Source organism: Meriones unguiculatus, chromosome 6 (genome assembly GCF_030254825.1).
Source record: "Meriones unguiculatus strain TT.TT164.6M chromosome 6, Bangor_MerUng_6.1, whole genome shotgun sequence".
Lineage (NCBI taxonomy): Eukaryota > Metazoa > Chordata > Mammalia > Rodentia > Muridae > Meriones > Meriones unguiculatus.
The window spans coordinates 47635485-47652187 of NC_083354.1; the positions used below are offsets into that span (position 1 = coordinate 47635485).

General features: G+C 44.0%; 1 protein-coding gene across 3 annotated transcripts; it reads left to right on the forward strand.

The window, feature by feature from the left end:
* The first annotated feature begins 1107 nt into the window (after positions 1-1107).
* Positions 1108-15208, forward strand: Cdv3 (CDV3 homolog). 3 transcript variants are annotated; one of them, XM_021657394.2, is made up of 5 exons: positions 1108-1751; positions 2759-2835; positions 8151-8293; positions 11791-11950; positions 12283-15208. In XM_021657394.2, exons 1-5 carry the CDS (start codon positions 1443-1445, stop codon positions 12293-12295), a joined length of 702 nt encoding a protein of 233 aa, XP_021513069.1. In that variant the 5' UTR covers positions 1108-1442; the 3' UTR covers positions 12296-15208. The 3 variants fall into 3 exon arrangements, with proteins under 3 accessions (XP_021513069.1, XP_060241390.1, XP_021513068.1); XM_060385407.1 differs by having other exon boundaries at positions 1110-1751; positions 12280-15208; XM_021657393.2 differs by having other exon boundaries at positions 1110-1751; positions 12991-15208.
* The last annotated feature ends 1495 nt before the right edge of the window (positions 15209-16703 follow it).

Here is a 16703-nt window from a genome sequence, read left to right on the forward strand (position 1 = left end):
AACAACAACAAAACCCCAACACCTGTGTTGAGTTAGTCCTTGGTAGAAAGCCTGACCAGCAAGAACGGAAACCCCCAGCATCATGTAACATAGGCACGGTGGTGCATGTCTGTACTCTGAGCATTTGAGAGGTGGAGCAGGACGATCAGAAAGATTCTTTTCTATGTATGGCGTTCAGAGAAGCCTGGGCTACGTGAGGCCCAGGTCTCAAATCAAATCAACCTCCCCCAAGCAGACAAGAAGCTTTCTGCTCTGGAGTGTCAGTCGCACTTAGTATGTGCAAATAGGGTGCAGGCTCAGGAAAATGAGGAGTTTTGGTTGTTTGTTTGATGTCTGTTTTTGTGATTCTGCGGATGGAACCCAGCGCTGACACGCGCCTGTTAAACTCTACCATTAAATCACATTCCCAGCCGTTCTCCATCTCACAAAAGCTGGCGTTGGAGGTTAAATAAACCTGACCCCGGCAGACACATCCAGGACGCAATTATCATCACTTCCCTTTCATTCATCTGCTGCCTCGTTAAAGATCCTTCCATAAATGGAACTACAAGTGCTAATCCACTGTCCCTCATCAAAAGTTCCAGATCAGAGAAGGTGCCAGTACAGCCAAGAGAAGGGCAGGGAGGGAACAAGCTTGAACACAGCTGGCCAAACACGGTCTCTTTCCCTTTGCTGAAAGTTCAACCGCCTACCAGGCCACAGTCCTGGCGAGCAGGCGCACGTGTACCCTACGCATGCGCGCAACCAAGGCACGCCGCCCCCTCCGGCTGGTCTTCTTCAGCCAAGTCACCAACCCTCTAAATGCCCGCCCTCAAGGCAAAATCCTCGACCAATCGGAGACAGGAGTCACTGGGGACGTCACTCTTTTTTTTTTTCCCTGCTTACACCCACTTCTCCCCGCCCCCATGCAGGGCACCGCCCCGTCGAAGGAACGGATTGTCACCTAAGCGCTCCGTCCCGGCATCTGATTGGCTCTCCCCGAAGCTCCGCCCCCATCTCCTCCCGCCGCCCGCCCCCCTCGGCGCGCCCACAGCGGCGGGCGGAACCGAGCGCGCAGGCGCGGCGCTGCCTCTCTCTGCTGGTGGCCCGCCCTCCCTCCTCCCCTCCCTCCCCTCCCCGTCCCCTCTCCCCTCCTCAGGCCCGCGCGTCTTCCTCCCGCACGCGCCGTCGTTAGTCGAGCGCTCGCCGGTGCGCGCCTTCCTCGTCCCTCGGGCAGCGGGGCGGGCGCGACCCTGCCTCGCGCTCGCGGCCCCGGCGAGGAGCGTACCACCGTCCCCCGGAGCGCGGGGGGAGCCGGCCGCCCTGCCGCCCGCGCCTCGGCGACCCCGCGGGGCTGAGGCGACGCCGCACCCGGCAGCCTGAGCGCGCGGCCGGCCTTGACCCAGAGCTCCGAGCCGCGAGCGCCGCGCCCTCCGCCGGCCCCACCCATCCGGGCAGCGGCCATGGCCGAGACCGAGGAGCGGAGCCTGGACAACTTCTTCGCCAAGAGGGACAAGAAGAAGAAGAAGGAGCGGAGCAGCCGGGCGGCCAACGCGGCGAGCGGCGTGGGCGGGAGCAGCCTGGCGGCGGGCGCCAGGCCGGGCGACGGCGGCGGCGCGGGCTCCGGGGCCCGATCGGGCGACGGCGGCGGCTCGGGCTCCGGGGCCCGGTCCGGCGACGGCGGGAGCTCGAGCGCCAGGTCGGGCGACGGCGGGGCCTCGAGGCCGGGCGACGGCGGCAGCGCGGGCTCCGCCGGCAAGGCCGTGACGAAGGTGAGGGGCGGGAGGCCGGCCGGCCGCATGTGCTCGGCCCCCGGCGGCCCGGGAGGCCACGTGACTCGGGCTTCGCACGTCGGGCGGGCTCGCGGCGCCCCCCGGCCCCCCGCCCGGGGCTCGGCCCGCCGCCCCCGGCCGCCGGCCCCCGCGCGCCGCGCCCTCCGGGCCACGGGGGGTTGGGGCGGGCCCGCGGGCCCCGGCTGACGTGTGCTGGAGGACTCGTCCCGCCGGAGCCCAGTCGGGGCCGGGTTCCGTTTGCCGAAGGCGTCTTCGGGACTCGCGTGTGTGGCTGCCGGAGCGCGCGACGTGCTCTCCCGGCCGCGTGGACCTATAGGGACCGAGCTGTGGAATTCCCGGGTTGTTGTGTATTTTTTTTTTCCTCCTGAGTTGGTTTTGAGTAAAAAGCGGGCGGCGGAGAAGGGCGCGCGTGTCGGGCGCTTGCAAGGACGGCCTATATATATAGACTTTCACGAGCCAGCCGCTAGACCCAGTTTAGTTTTGGAGACACGGTCGCACTGTGCAGCCCTGGCTGGCCTCCGGGTCACAAAGAAACCCCCCCCCCGGCCTCTGCCTCCCCCACTACTGGGATTAGAGACTTGTGTCACTCACTACCTGCAGGTTTTTACAGATCACATTTACTTGCCTGTTTGTGCGCGCACGCTCGTGTGTGTGTGTGTGTGTGTGTGTGTGCGCGTGTGCGTGTGCGGGAGGGGTCACAGGACAACCTGCTGGAGTGAGTGCTCTCCTTCCACCATGTGGGTCCCGAGAATCAGACTGCGTCCCCAAGGCTGGCTGCAGGTGCATTTACAGGCCGAAGAATCCTGGTAGCCCTTGTTCGCGGTTTTCCTAGTCTGAAACCTGTTTGCCAAGATCTCTTAATTAATCAGATGTTTTACAGGTGCCTTTACCAGTTTGAGGAATCCCTGTGGCCCTTGATCTTTTTTTTTTCTTAGTCTGAAACCTGTTTACCAAGAACTGTTAATCAGATGGCATTTCTTCCACAGGATGAAGATGAGTGGAAAGAATTTGAGCAAAAAGAGGTTGATTACAGCGGACTCAGAGTTCAGGCAATGCAAATAAGGTAGGATGTGATTACAGGTGGATTAGCTACCTCGTTGAGTATGCTCGCATTGGACACGATTACTTTTTCTCTAGGCCCAGCTTTCCTGGTGTCATTAAATGAGCTGCCAGCTGTAAAATCCTGCGAGGGTTTCCCTACTTGCGGCTGTTTGGATTTTTATTTGAGTTGACTAAAATGGATTCTGTCATTTTTAAGTTCAGACATAGTGTTTTCAGTTGAAACACTATGTTTGAACTTAGATGTTACCCTCTACCCCCAATAAGGTCTCTTGTAGCTCATGCTGCCCTGAGAACTTACTGTGTAGCTGAGGATAACCTTGAACTAGTTTTTTTTTTTTTTTTTTTTTTTTTCAAAAATATTTTAAGGGTATGAGTGTGAATATGTCTGTATGGTCCTCTGTAATTACAGTAACAGCTGTTAGTGTGGGTGCTGGGAACTGGACACTGGTCCTCCGGAAGAGCACTGAGCCATCACTGACCTTGAACTATTGAGCCTTCATTTTCCACCTAAATGCACCACCAGATTATGCTTTATTTCTTCTTGTTCTTTCCGGTAAATAAGCTGATAATATATTTGCAATTGAAGTGTAGGGTATTTCCAGAGAGATACAGATTTGTAGTATTCTCAGTGAAACCGATTTTATATACTCTTCACTCCAATCAAGAAGTTGAACATTTATGTTACAGAGCAGCCCTCCTCCTGAAGCTTCACTGCCTTCACCCCCAAGGATAACCACTGTCCTAGTGTGGCACATGAATTCCCTTTAGAATGTTATAAGAATGAGATAGTAGATCCTAAGTATTTTGTTTGTGAGGGTCTTACTGGCCTTTAATGTTTATCCGATTTCCTCAGCTGCTGGAAATAGAGGCCTGTGCTACCATTTCAGGCTCTGAATTTATTTAAAGTTCAGGAAAACAGTCATTTTTTTTTTTTTTAAGTTGGATTGATTAAGAGACTTTAAAATTGAGAGCCTGTGTTGTCAGGTCTGTTTTTTAAAGTGACATGTTTGGAAAGATTTAAGTAGAAAAGGTAAGTATTTAAGGTAAGTTTTCTTTCTCTTTTTTTTTTAAGTAGAGGTGCTTTACGATTCAAAATCCTTAGCTCATCTTACATAAACAAAATGATCTAAAAAGTACCTTTGATTGAAGCTTGCAATTTGTAAAGAATTCCAGCTGCTGTATGGGACAGTGGAGGAAATATTTTTCCTAACTCCAAACTGTCTTTTGAAATCTAGTTCATAGTATTTAAAAGTAACTTTTGTTGAAAAAAAAATAAACAGCTATTATTTTTCAAGTACTAATGTCCCTGATGTTTTTACATCATGTTGTAAGTTTACCAAATTAAACATTCCTTTTTGTATCAGGGGAATGAAAAGATCTTTTTTGGTGTGTCCTTTTTCTTTTGTGTTTTCATTTTGTGTGTGTGTGTCTGGGCTGGGAATATCATAAGTGTGTGTGCATGCAGGTGCCTGAGGAGCCAGAAGAGGGCATTGGGCCTCTTAAGCTGGAGTTATAAGTAGTTGTGAGCTATCTATGAGTTCTAGGAACTGAATTTGGATCCTCTGCAAGAGCAGTACATACTCTGATGAGTACATTCTAGAAAATACTTCCACTGGGGCTGGTGGTGAAAGCCTGAATTTTCAGCTGCTGAGGAGGCTGAGATAAGGTTGAGAGAAAAAATCGGGCCTGCGTGGGTTAGAGTAAGTTAAGGTTACTCTGAGCAGTTTAGTGAGAATCTGTCTCAGCAATTAAAAGGAAAAGTAGAAACTGTTGTTGTTTTCTTCTGAGGCTTGATCTATAATCTGGAGAGGAGTTACAGGTGCCTTTTATATAGGGTTGTTGGTAGACGGGAAGTGGTTCTAGTTCCTGTGGTAAAGTTAGCTCCTGGTCTACCCTTGTTCTTGAAGACTTAAGTGGTGATTTTTGGCCATGTTGAATATAGTGGGCAAAAGTAACCCTTTTAGAAGTGGGGAAAAGTTTTTCAGTATAAAAATTGATTTTGTTAAGTTATGGAGAATATTTAAATTGAATTGTTTTTCCAGCAAGATATAAAATTCTTGATTTTATTTTAACCTTTTTGGAATTAGGAATTTGTAGCTCAGGCTGTCCTTAAACTGGTGTGATCTTCCCTGCCTTCAGCCCCAAGTGCTAGGATTATATGTCTGCACCACTATGCCCAGCTTATTTTGGCAACCCCTCTCCACCTTTTTGTGTGCCGGGAGTCAGACATAGGCAACATAGGCAAGCATTCTACGACTGACTCATATCCTCAATGCTAACTTTATTATCTAACAGTCTTGGGTTGGTTTTTTTGAGGCAGGGTCTTGTATTTAAGCAGGCATTAAACTCTATACAGTCAAGACTAAACTTAAAACCCATATTACCTACCTTTACCTTGTAATGCTTTGTTTAAGGCATAGGGGCAATCCCACTGGGTTGTCCAGTTTAGCTCCCAGGCTCCTGGTTGGAGTGGTACATTATTTGATCATAAGTAGACTAGCTCTTATGCTGTTTTTTAATAGTTACTAATCTAGGTGTATTTTTTTAAATTTGTGGTTATTTTCGGTATTCTTAGAAGTGTGGGCTGGGGTTAGAAAAAATAGTGTCCTGGCTGGATGTGGTGGGACGTGCCTATAGTCTCAGAGTTTGAGGTTGAGGCAGGAGGATAAGCATGGATGGGTTCAAGGCCAACCCTAGCTACATTGGGAAAGATATCATCTTAAAAGAGAGATGTGACTTTTACTTGATGCTATCTATTAAGCCACATTGGGGTTTTCCTTTACATTGTGGTGTGTCCTAGAATGTTCACCCCTTGTACTCTTGGATTTGAGGGCCAGAGGAGTCCATGGGGGTCCACTCTTTTTTAATGAGGTAAGTTGTCTCGGTGAAGCTGGACCCCTCACCATTTTGGCTAAGCTGGCTAGGATCCACTCTGCCATGCAGTGCTGGGGTTACCATGACCATGACTGACTTTCATTTGGGTGCTAGGGATTTGAACTCCTGTCTCTTTACAGCAAATGCTCCTAACAGTTGAGCAATTGTGCTTTAGTGCATTGGTGAGTAAAAAGATTCAAAATGTGAATAAGTAACTGAAAGCTGCTGCTTCAGTGTTAGCAACATGACGGTGTGTGTGGGAATCTTCTCTCTTGGATGGATTGGGTTGTTGCATCTAGATGAATACCTATTTCATCCATGAAGCAATTATAGTGCAGGTATATTGGTATAGTTTTAACATTTTTTAAAGTAAAAAGACCTTTTGAAAAGATTCTAAAGTTTAGACACGGTTATTAGTCTGGATAAATTATAAACTTCATACTAGCTAATAAGCTACTGTTAGAAAATGGTGTCACACTGGGCCCAGTGGTGCATGCCTGTAATTCTGGCTCTGGGGGAGGCAGAGGCAGGTGGATCTCTGAGTTGGAGGCCAGCCTGGTCTATAAAGTAACTCCAGGACAGCCAAGGATACACAGAGAAACCCTGTCTTGAAAAACCAAAAAAAGAAAGAAAGAAAAATCACTCTGTCTGATCAACTTTTTAAGATTTATTACAAGCCTGGCAGTGGTGGTGTTCGCCTTTAATCCCAGCACTCAAGGGGCAGAGACGGGAGGATCTCTCAGTTCGAGGCCAGCTGGTAGAACAGAGTGAGCTCCAGGATAGCCAAGTCTATGTAGAGAAACTGTCTTGAAAAAAAAAAAACAAAAAAAAAAACAAAAAAAGACAAAAAAGACTTATTAGAAAATACCATACTTCATCTTTTTCAAATGAAAGCTGGTTTTTTTTTTTTTTACTTCATAATGATATATATATATCACCTTCATAATATAAATGCTATATTTATAAAATTCATATGAACATTATAAGGCATCTAGTAATGTTTGTGTGCCGGATAGTCTTCTAACCACTATATGTATGAACTCATTTGCTCTTTATAATGGTTGTGTCATCTTTATTTAATTGCCAGCAAGTGCCATCTTGAAAGCCTTACAGTAGATGACAAGAGATGGCAGAACCTGGATTTCAACCATCAGTTCCTTAACAATGTTTTGGCTGTTCTCATTAAAATTACATTTTAAGGATTTATTTGCTTTAGATATTTTGTTATTCATGTTAAGTATAAATGTTCGGTTGATGGTTTAAGTGGCATGAATTTTATGTTAATGTAAGCCCAGCCTCATTTTAAATTTTTGAATAGGTTTTATGTTAAAAGGGAAAACTGAAGTTTAGATTGACCATATCCTTCATCTTTTTTCCTTTGTTTTTTTAAAGATTAGTTTATTTTGTGTGAGCATGCTGTTTTGTGCATGTCAGAAGATAATTGGCAGTCCTCTTCCACCTTGTGTATTCTGGGGATTAAATTCAAGTTGTTAGGCTCTGTAGCCAAGTGCCATCTATTCATTTAACCTTTAGTTTTTGGGGAAGGTATCACTGAAGTCACCATCCTCTTGGTTCTGCCTTTTGTGTGCTGAGGTCATCACAGTTAGTCTCCAAATGGTGACTGCTACTGTGCTTGTCTTCGGTATTGGGGAACATGCCCAGGGCAATGTACAGGCTTTTTTTTTTTTCTAAGTACACTGTTACTTAGCCTCCCCCCTATCCCTTAGAGACAGTCTAAATACAGATTGTGAAGATGAGGCTTTTCCTCTTTGTTGGCATCGTAGGTCTTTAAATGCTGTAGTTACTTGTAACTGGCAGGCATTGTCTTTAAAGGAACTTGATAAATTATGGGTATGGTGGTTTACATCTTCAATCTCAGCACTTGGAAGAGATAGGAAGATCAGCCAGGAGTTCATAAAATCATAAAAGGGAGGTCAAGAAATTTGTCTGGGTTCTGGATATGCCTTGGTTTAGCATGTTAATGTAGTATGCTTGAGAATCCAAGTTAGATCCCACCCACCCCACCCCCACAAAAAAACAAACAGAACACTAAGCCATAAGAAATAGCAGAATGGCTTACTGGTCATTGCTGTTAAAGCTGGTGACCTGGGTTTGTTCCCCAGAACCCACATGGTGGAAAGATAGAACTGATCCCAGAAGTTGTGTTGTGACTACATACATGCACACCCTTTCCCCCTAAAATGTTTAGCTGGCCATGATGGTGCCTGCTTTTCAGTTCCAGCAGAGGGAGGCAGAGACAGAAAGGTCTCTGTGAGATCTGTATCAACCCTGTCTATGTATCTGGTTCCATGTTAGTTAGGGCTGTATAATATGACCATATTTAAAAAAAGAAATGTCCTTTCGTAGAAGCTTCATATAGTGGTGCATACATCTAATCCCAGTATTTTGGAAATTAAATGTACTTGTTTGTTTTTCCAATAGTGAAAAGGAAGATGATGATAATGAAAAGAGAGAAGATCCAGGAGATAACTGGGAAGAAGGTGGAGGTGGTAGTGGAGTAGAAAAATCTGCAGGTCCCTGGAATAAAACAGCTCCGGTACAAGCGCCTCCCGCTTCAGTACTAGGTAATCTTCTGTTTTTCCCTTTCTGAAGAGGATAGGGGAGTGGGAACCTTAACACGCCTGGGAGATGGGGATCCTTTAATGGAAAGAATGTAGAAATTGACGTACCTTGTCCTGTAGGCTGTCAAAGCTTTGTTTTTTGTTGCGAGGGCATGAAGCTGGGTCTGACCTGCAAGCATTCTATAAGTAAATTACATCCTTGGTGCTATTCTTAAGTCCTGAAGTTTAAGTTCTCAGTAGAACTTTTATGAAGAGAGTAAAAGCTCTTTGGAACTAAAAGAAAGGAAAAAGAACCATCGGGTAAATGTGTGTTGTACATATGTGTTTGCATGCTTGTGCCGGTGCCTGTGATAGGCCAAAGCTTTTTGTTATCATTGTCTGCCTGTATTTGTTGAGAGTAGGTTCTTTCAAGGAACCATGAACTCAAACCAATTCCAGCTAGCCTAGCTAGCTATAGCCAGCTTGCTTGTAGGATCCTGTTTCTGCCTTTTTAGTAAGGAATTACAGGTGACTGCCTGTACTTCGCTTTTGCATGGATCTGATCATCTAATTCTGGTCCTTATACTTTCTCAACAAACTATTCTCTGAGCCATCTCTCCAGCTTTTTGTTTCTTTTTTGTTTTGTTTTTGCTTTGCTAGAATTTAAAGGCCTTGCATGTGCTGTACCACTGAGTTGCATTTCCAGCTCAAAAATCTTTAAGTTTTTTTTTTAAGCACCATTTTATGTGTCCTCTATGTTAATAGGGATGACCTCATGACCCCCCCCATTCCCTAAAGCTGGGATTATAGGTTTGAGCTTTTTTTTTCTAATTTAAAATATTTTTAAAATTGTTTTTATTCTTTGAGAATTTCATACAGTATATTTTTTATAATATTCATCCTCATTCTCAGACCCACCAACCACTCTTGGTTTTGACACAGGATTTTACCATAAAGCCCAGGCTAGCCTCAAATTTGTGTTTGGGGGTGTGTGTTGATATCAAGGCCAGAGGTTGACTTTGTGTCTTTCTTTCATGCTACACCTTATGTTTGAGACAAGTTCTCACTGAGTCTAGAGCTCCTTGAATGGCCATACTAGATGACCAGCACACTCCTGGAGCCCTCTTTCTCTGTCACCACCCACCCAACCAAGCCTAATCTGGTGCATACAAATTTAGGTTCTTACGCTGATAATGCTGATGCAGCAAGTGCTTTACCAACTGAACCATCTCCATACAGGCCTCTTGAATGCTTGGTGACTGGTGTGAAGTACCATGGATTGCTGCTTGAGTTTCTCTTTTGAACTCACTAGACACACGGCTCCTGCAGATGTTTTGTTATGCTTTGGGGCTGTACTCTTTCTTCTTTGTGTCAGGTGCCTGAAACTTTCGTGAATGGCCAGATGTAAATAACGTAGATGAGAGGATGGTAGTGGTCTCTGTCGTTACTTGTGGCATAGAAGCTAATGCTGATATAACGACTGTAGCCATGTTCAAATTGTTGCGCCAGATTCAGCATGTTTGCTAACATTTAGTTTTATGTGTTGGCTTTTTTTTTTTTTTCTCTATTATTTGTGTGGTGAGTTTGTGGAGCTGGATCTTGCCGTCCGGGCTATAGGGGTGGGTGTTCGGAGGGAGGGAAGGAAGGGGAGAGAGAACATCTTTACCTGCCAAACCATCTTTTGCTGGCCTCATTTTTTTCATGGCTGCTTAATTTTACCCTGTCACTAAAACCCTCTTGGAGCCCCTTTTTAAAATGCAGCTCCATTGGGGCTAGAGAGAGCTCAGCAGTTAAGATTAGTAACCTGCTCTACCAGGGAGCTAGAATTGCATCTCAGTACTGTCAGGGGTCTCACAAATACCTATCACTACAGTTTCAAAGAATCCAGTTTTTCCTTCTGGCCACCATAGGCATCTGTGTACACACACAGTCTCACACACACACACACAAACACACACACATTTCTTCCCTGTTAAAATTTTTGATAAAGAACCCATCTCCCCTTTTTTGTCTTCTCTAGAAAATACTGCCCAGTAGAATTTTGGGAGGTAATGGAAGAGCTAAGTGATAGAGTGACATCTAGTCACATGTTGCTGTTCAGTATTTAGCACTTGGCTAATGTGACTGGGGAGCTGAAATCTAGATTTCATTTTTACTCATCTAAAATAGCTACATACGTTGTTTTGAATCTCAACACTCGGGACACAGAGGTAGATGGAATCTCTTGAGTTGAGGCAACCAGTAAAGTGGAGCCTGTCTTATGAATGGGTGAGTAGGTAGATGAATGAGCGAGCAGGCAAGCTTCTCAAGTCAGATCATCCACAAACAAATAATAATGAATTTTTTTTAAAGGCATGTGGCTAATGGCCAAAATAAAAGGGTCATAGCTACTTGGGGTTTGGTCTGGTTTCTTTTAAGATGGCTCTAACTGAGTTGCCCATGATGGCTTTGGACTCAAGAAACTCCTGTCTGATATTGCAAGCATCTTATACCATTCGCAATTTTTAATGTTTGTATCCTAATTCAATTTAGATAGTAAGTATGTAAGCTTTCCCTCTGGTATGATCTAAGCCTGTAGAAACAGTCCTTTAAACTATAAGAACATTTTATTTCACTACTGTATGCTTATGGGGATGTTTATTGTGTGTTCGTGGTGTACGCTATCAGACTTCAGGGCCTTGCACACACTGGGCATGTGCTATACTCTTGAACAACCCCAGCCTGAAACTTTGAAAGTTTTTGAAAACTGGAAAACACTGCTTGAAACCATATCAAGGATCAGTTGGGGGAGATAGGAAAAAAACGTAGAAGATTGAGGCCCCCAAATTAAGTCATAATACAAGATTTTGAGCTATTTGGGTGCTTTTTCCTTTGTTTTATAAACAAATAGAAACTTAACATCCTTTGATCTTAAGAGAATGAAGTAAAGATAAGGATTAGCTATTTTTTTTATCATCTTTGGAATCTAAAATTCTATGTGTGCATTTTATTAAATAAATTATTTATAAGATATCTTGTTTGGCCTACCTTCCAAGTAAAGAAAGTGTCACATTTACTGATAGAAACATCAAGGGACTGCAGTCTTGTATTCCAAAAGGGTAATCTCGAGGACTTGACTCATTTTCCAAGCCAGATGATTCCCTCTCTCAAGCCATATTCAGAACATACAAACATGGCATGTTAAAATTATTCCCAGAGAAGTTAGAGCACTACAGAACTCTGCTTACGTTGTCTAGTATGAATCCTTTCTAAATTAGGGTTGCTTTTCTCACTGTGTGTGTGTATACATGTTTGTTTTGTATTTTGAGATGGTATCTCTGTGTAGCTCAAGCTGTCCTAGACTGAGTCTTTGTAGACCAGGCTGGCCTTGAATTCACAGAAATCTGCCTGCCTCTGACCCCCAAGTGCTGGGATCAAAGGCATGCGCCACCATGCCCGGCTCTAACAATTGCTAAATGATCAGGAGTGTAGGAAAATGTTACTAGAAGGTTAGATGTTTGAATGAATGATTTATCTCTTAGTTACAGAAACCCCGGAGCCTGCAATGCCTAGTGGTGTATATAGGCCCCCTGGGGCAAGGCTAACCACGACAAGGAAAACACCACAAGGACCACCAGAAATATACAGTGACACACAGTTCCCATCACTGCAGTCCACTGCCAAGCATGTAGAGAGCCGGAAGTAAGTATATGAGGTTATGAGTGAGGCTTTCTTACAGGCAGCTGGGAACCAGGTGGGACTTGGGTGGCCAGGAGGGAAGGAGGCGGTATGGGGGAAGAGTCCTCGGAAAGGGCAAGAGAAAGGATGCTAAAGACCTGGCTTTGCTGTCTGCTGTGTTTCTGTCACAGCCCCATTTAATTAGTTCTACAAGTACATTATTACTGGCTTATGTTCCTTTGAAATATGGAACTAGAAATGTAGAAGCATTTCTCATTGCACTCCCAATAAATGGGAGTAGATGAAAGATGTTGGCATTTACAAATCTAACACTAAAAATAATCTTATTTCAGCAGGTACTTAAAATGAATGCTACCTGAAGTTAAATGACCACATATGGCACATCTACATCTTATTAGGGACATGAATTCTCAAAAGTAAATAAAATGGGAAGAAATGTAAATGGCATCAGATGGAAAAATTTTTTGGGTGGTTTTAAAGTAAATCCCAGCCTTTTCGCCTCGTTGAGAGCACAGCTGGCTTGAATTTAGACCTCCACTTGGACTTGCTCCTCCACTCTGTCCTCAAATGTGTGGAGGGCTCTGGGAGTGCAGTGACTTGCCACACATACCTTTCTTTACCTGATCTAATCAGACCACTCCCCCAAAGCAAAAGGGAGGGGAAATCATTGAATGATGAGAACATTACTTGAATGAGAAAATTTTTACCCTTATGCATAAAGACATGGTTATGTACTAACTGCTAAACTTAGAAGCAAGTCTTAGGAGGAATGTCATTATACAGCTTCTTTCTGGTTGTCTTCAAGTCGGTCCCGAAATAGTCTATTCAGAAGATGGGACCTCAGAGCTTCAGTACAGTATTACATGTTTTCTGTTCAATTGAAGCCTTAAAAATGGTTTGATAAGGATTTTGTATTCCCTTCCTGTCTCTCCAGAATTACTTTTAGGGGTCTTTTTTTGGTTTTGTTTTTAATTCAAGGAAGAATACTTTCAAATTCCCAAGTGAAGAAGAACTATTTACTGATTACATTTCTTTTCCCTTAGGGATAAAGAAATGGAGAAGAGCTTTGAAGTAGTAAGACACAAAAATAGAGGTAGGGAGGAGGTTTCAAAAAACCAGGCCCTTAACCTTCAGCTAGACAACCAGTATGCTGTGCTTGAAAATCAGAAGTACAGCCACACACAGTACAGTTAAGGAACGGTCTTTGCTAAGCCTTCCAAGATAACTAGACCACAGCTAACCACCAAGAACAGCCATTCAGCATTTTTGATTTCTGGATCTACATTGACTGAAGACCTCGATTCCAGTGACTGTCCCTGTTGCACTATGGAAGTTCAAGAGTCACGACTGATCTTGATATTTGTTGGATTTAGGGTTTTTTTTTCATTGTCTTAAATATTTGTGAATTAGATTCAGCAGTCTTTCCATAGTTGCTCTGCGTTTAAAACCAAACCTGCAGCCAGTGGTCATTTCAAACATCTTTATGTTCAGATACTGAGCCTTCGCAAGGTTGACTACCTCAGATTTGCTGCACTTAATTGTGGATTTCATGTGGATCACAACTTCTGCATAAGGTTACAGCTATTAGTGTCTGTGTGAACCTTGAAACCAACTCTACTGGATTCCTGTCAGAAAGCCTTCAGAAGTCAGCCATCTGGGTTCTGATCTGCTGTAAAAGATGAAGAGTTAAGTGACCTTAATTAACCTGTTCTGTGCCCCATCTTAAGGAATACTCTGTAGGCTGTGGCTATATTAGACTTCCTGGAACAAGCCGCTGTCAGAAATGATGTGTTTGGATCATCTGTGTGGGGCTATGATTTATAACTTAAGTTTTTAGTTGTAGTATGAAGTAACTACAGATTTAATTGAACCAAACTTGGATCCACCAAATGGGGAATGGGTGGGGGGGTAGTCTTGTTTCTTTGAATACTTTTTTATTCAGATAGTGCTTGTTCTGGTCCACATTAAGGCCTTGCTTTGACTTGGAGTAAGTTCTTTGACAGCATATTGTGTGGTGAAATAGCCTAAATGAGGCATTGGAATTGTGAAATGCCCTGTGAATTTGCCAATCCCTAGGTGGAACCAGATAGCCTTTGATATAAAGGGCAGCCGATATAAGAGGCGCCACTCTGGGTGCTGCTCAAGCCTCCTAATCAGGTGTAAATTGAAGTGCTGTGGATGGATTGTGATGTCTGCTCAGGTGGGGAGGATTCACTGACCTGTCTTAACAGTTCAAAGCAACAGGAGCAAAACCTCACCCAAGTTGTTCATGAATATTGCATGGTGTCTAATAAGAATTCCCATGTGTGCCCCAAATTGAAAGTATTGGCTATTCTATAGATGCATTCATTGTTCCAGGTAGCTCTGTTGTCCTCCTTGGGAGTATGTTTGTGGTGTTCACTTGAAGAGGCAGGGGAATAACCAGTAAGGTAGCACTTCTGTTGTTAGTAATTACAATTTAACTTTCCAGTAGTACTTGGCCCTTAAAAGAGGTTACTGCCAAGTGTCTTTCCACTTAATGAAATAGTCTGGCAGTTACCTACTTTAATGTCACTAGAAATGGTTCAATGCAGATACTCTATATTGGCATATGACTGCGTGATGGCAGTGCCTGGGTTTCTCTGTAAATGAATCCCTTTGCCAAATACAGTTCAGATTGCTCACTACTGACAGGCATAAAACAGGTAATGGGGGGAGGCTCTCCCACCCTGAGAACACCTTGCAGTTTAGTGGATGAGTGCAGCAGTGCGGGAAACAGGAGGCTAGAATCTCCTGACCGGACTGCATGCCACGTCTGGGCAGTAATGTTGGCATGATCTGTGCCAACCGGGAGGAGGTTGGGTGACTAGAAGTTTGAAATTCTTGGTTAAACTGAAAGCTTATTTGGGCACCAGAAACCTTAACAAGTAATCACATTAAGTATGTTTTACCCCACCCACACACTTGCGCGCGCACACAAATGCTGTTTGGGGTTTTGATTTAAGAAGTGAACTGAGACATGTGAAGAGGTTTGTTTAATGGCGTACTATATTGGAATGCTGAAGACCTGCAGCAGATGTAAATTCCAAGTCTTGTTATAATTTTTTAAGATTGTGAAATTATCAAAATGCACATGAATCAAGTTTTAATACACTGTCTGGGTGAATGAGGCTGTCCATTGCACCATTTCTTTCTTTGGGTTCTCAGGCATGGTTCGACAGTGTAAGAACTCTGTAACATTAACATTGAATAAAAAGTAAACCTATGGATGGTGGAATGTGATACTTTATTCAGTTGAAACTCCTTTAGCCTAAACTTAGAGAGCAGTGTTGGATCCACTTCTGCAGGTGACCTTGCTCTCCAAGAGTGCACTTACTTATTGCTTGCCTTATTCTATAGAAGTTAAAGCCTGGGTGAGAATGGCTACAAGTCTGAGACACTCCTTATGAAAATATGTTGGACCATGGTCTGGAAGCTTCAGTAGATTTTGTTAGCTTTATTATGTTAAGGGAGATCTAATGCCTTTTATCCTATAAACTGAAAGGTCATGTCAAAACCTTTTTTTTTTTAATTGGGGCAGAAGATGGAGCATATGAGGGCTAGAAGTCTCACTCAATATTGGGTATATTCTGCAGCCATGGTTCCAGTTTTTTTGTTTTTTTTTTTTAAAGTTTATTTCTGTGTTTGCCTGTATGTGGAGGTCAGGAAACAACTTTTCAGAAGGCAGTTCTTTTCCCATAATTGGATCCCAGGGCTTGAACTCAACTTGCTAAACTGGAAGCAGGCTCCTTTACCTGCTGAACAATTTCTCTAACCCTTTCTCCCTGCCTCCTCCCACCCCCTTTTTGAGGTAGGGTCTCCTAGCTTCAGAAATCTGGGATCAGAATGAGATCCTCATGCTTGTGTTGGTAACCATTTTACCTTCGGAACTATCTCTGGGCTTCTTTCACAAAAACTTGAGTTAGATATGTGTATGGGTGCTTTGCCTATGTATGTGTCTGTGCTGGAGGAGGCCAAGAAGTTTCTGGATCCCCTGGAGCTGGAGTTCACAGGATTAGCCACCGTGTGGGCACTGGAAATCAAACTCGGGTCCAGAGCTGCCAGTGCTCATTCTAGATCTCTGCATCTTTCAACATTGGAAAGTCAAACTGGAACAGCATTTTCCAGTTTCAGGATTTCTAAGTCAGAAGTATATTTTATGTCATTTTTGGTAATGAAATTTATATCTATGTACTGTTTACTCTTTATATTTGGTTGTGGCTTTTTAATCATGTATGTATGTAAACATATGCTAGTTATGTACAGGTACCTGTGGAGACCAAAAAAGGGTATTGGATCCCCTAGAGTTACAAGCATGAACCTCTTTTCAGGGATGCTGGGAACTAAACTCTGGTCCTCAGCAAGTTTATCAAGTGCTCTGACTTTTTTCCAATTCTGAGGATTAACTGCTTTATTTAAAGTAAAAAACTTGCTTTCCCCTTCAGGGCCACAAACATCTTAAGCATCCCTACCCCATTTTTTCCCCCTCTTTCGAGACAGGGACTCTGTATAGCCCTGGCTGGCCTGGACTCATTTTGTAGATCAGACTGTCCTCAAACTCGGAGATCATCTGTCTTTGCCTCAGTGCTGGGATTAAAGGCATGTGCCACCATGCCTGGCTCTTACTATGTAGCTAAATTGGGTTTTGCTCTCAGCCTCAACTTCCATGGGCCTTTTAAAAGACAGGGTCTTATGAGTACAGGCTACCCTCAAACTTGCTTAGTAACCAAGGCTAGTC

Bases quoted from the DNA above. Each gene is read 5' to 3' on its own strand.
- Cdv3 (XM_021657393.2), top strand. From the start codon at position 1,443: ATGGCCGAGACCGAGGAGCGGAGCCTGGACAACTTCTTCGCCAAGAGG. The intron at 1,752-2,758 runs GTGAGGGGCGGG...TTTCTTCCACAG, and splicing joins CCGGCAAGGCCGTGACGAAG to GATGAAGATGAGTGGAAAGA. The intron at 11,951-12,990 runs GTAAGTATATGA...CTTTTCCCTTAG, and splicing joins AAGCATGTAGAGAGCCGGAA to GGATAAAGAAATGGAGAAGA.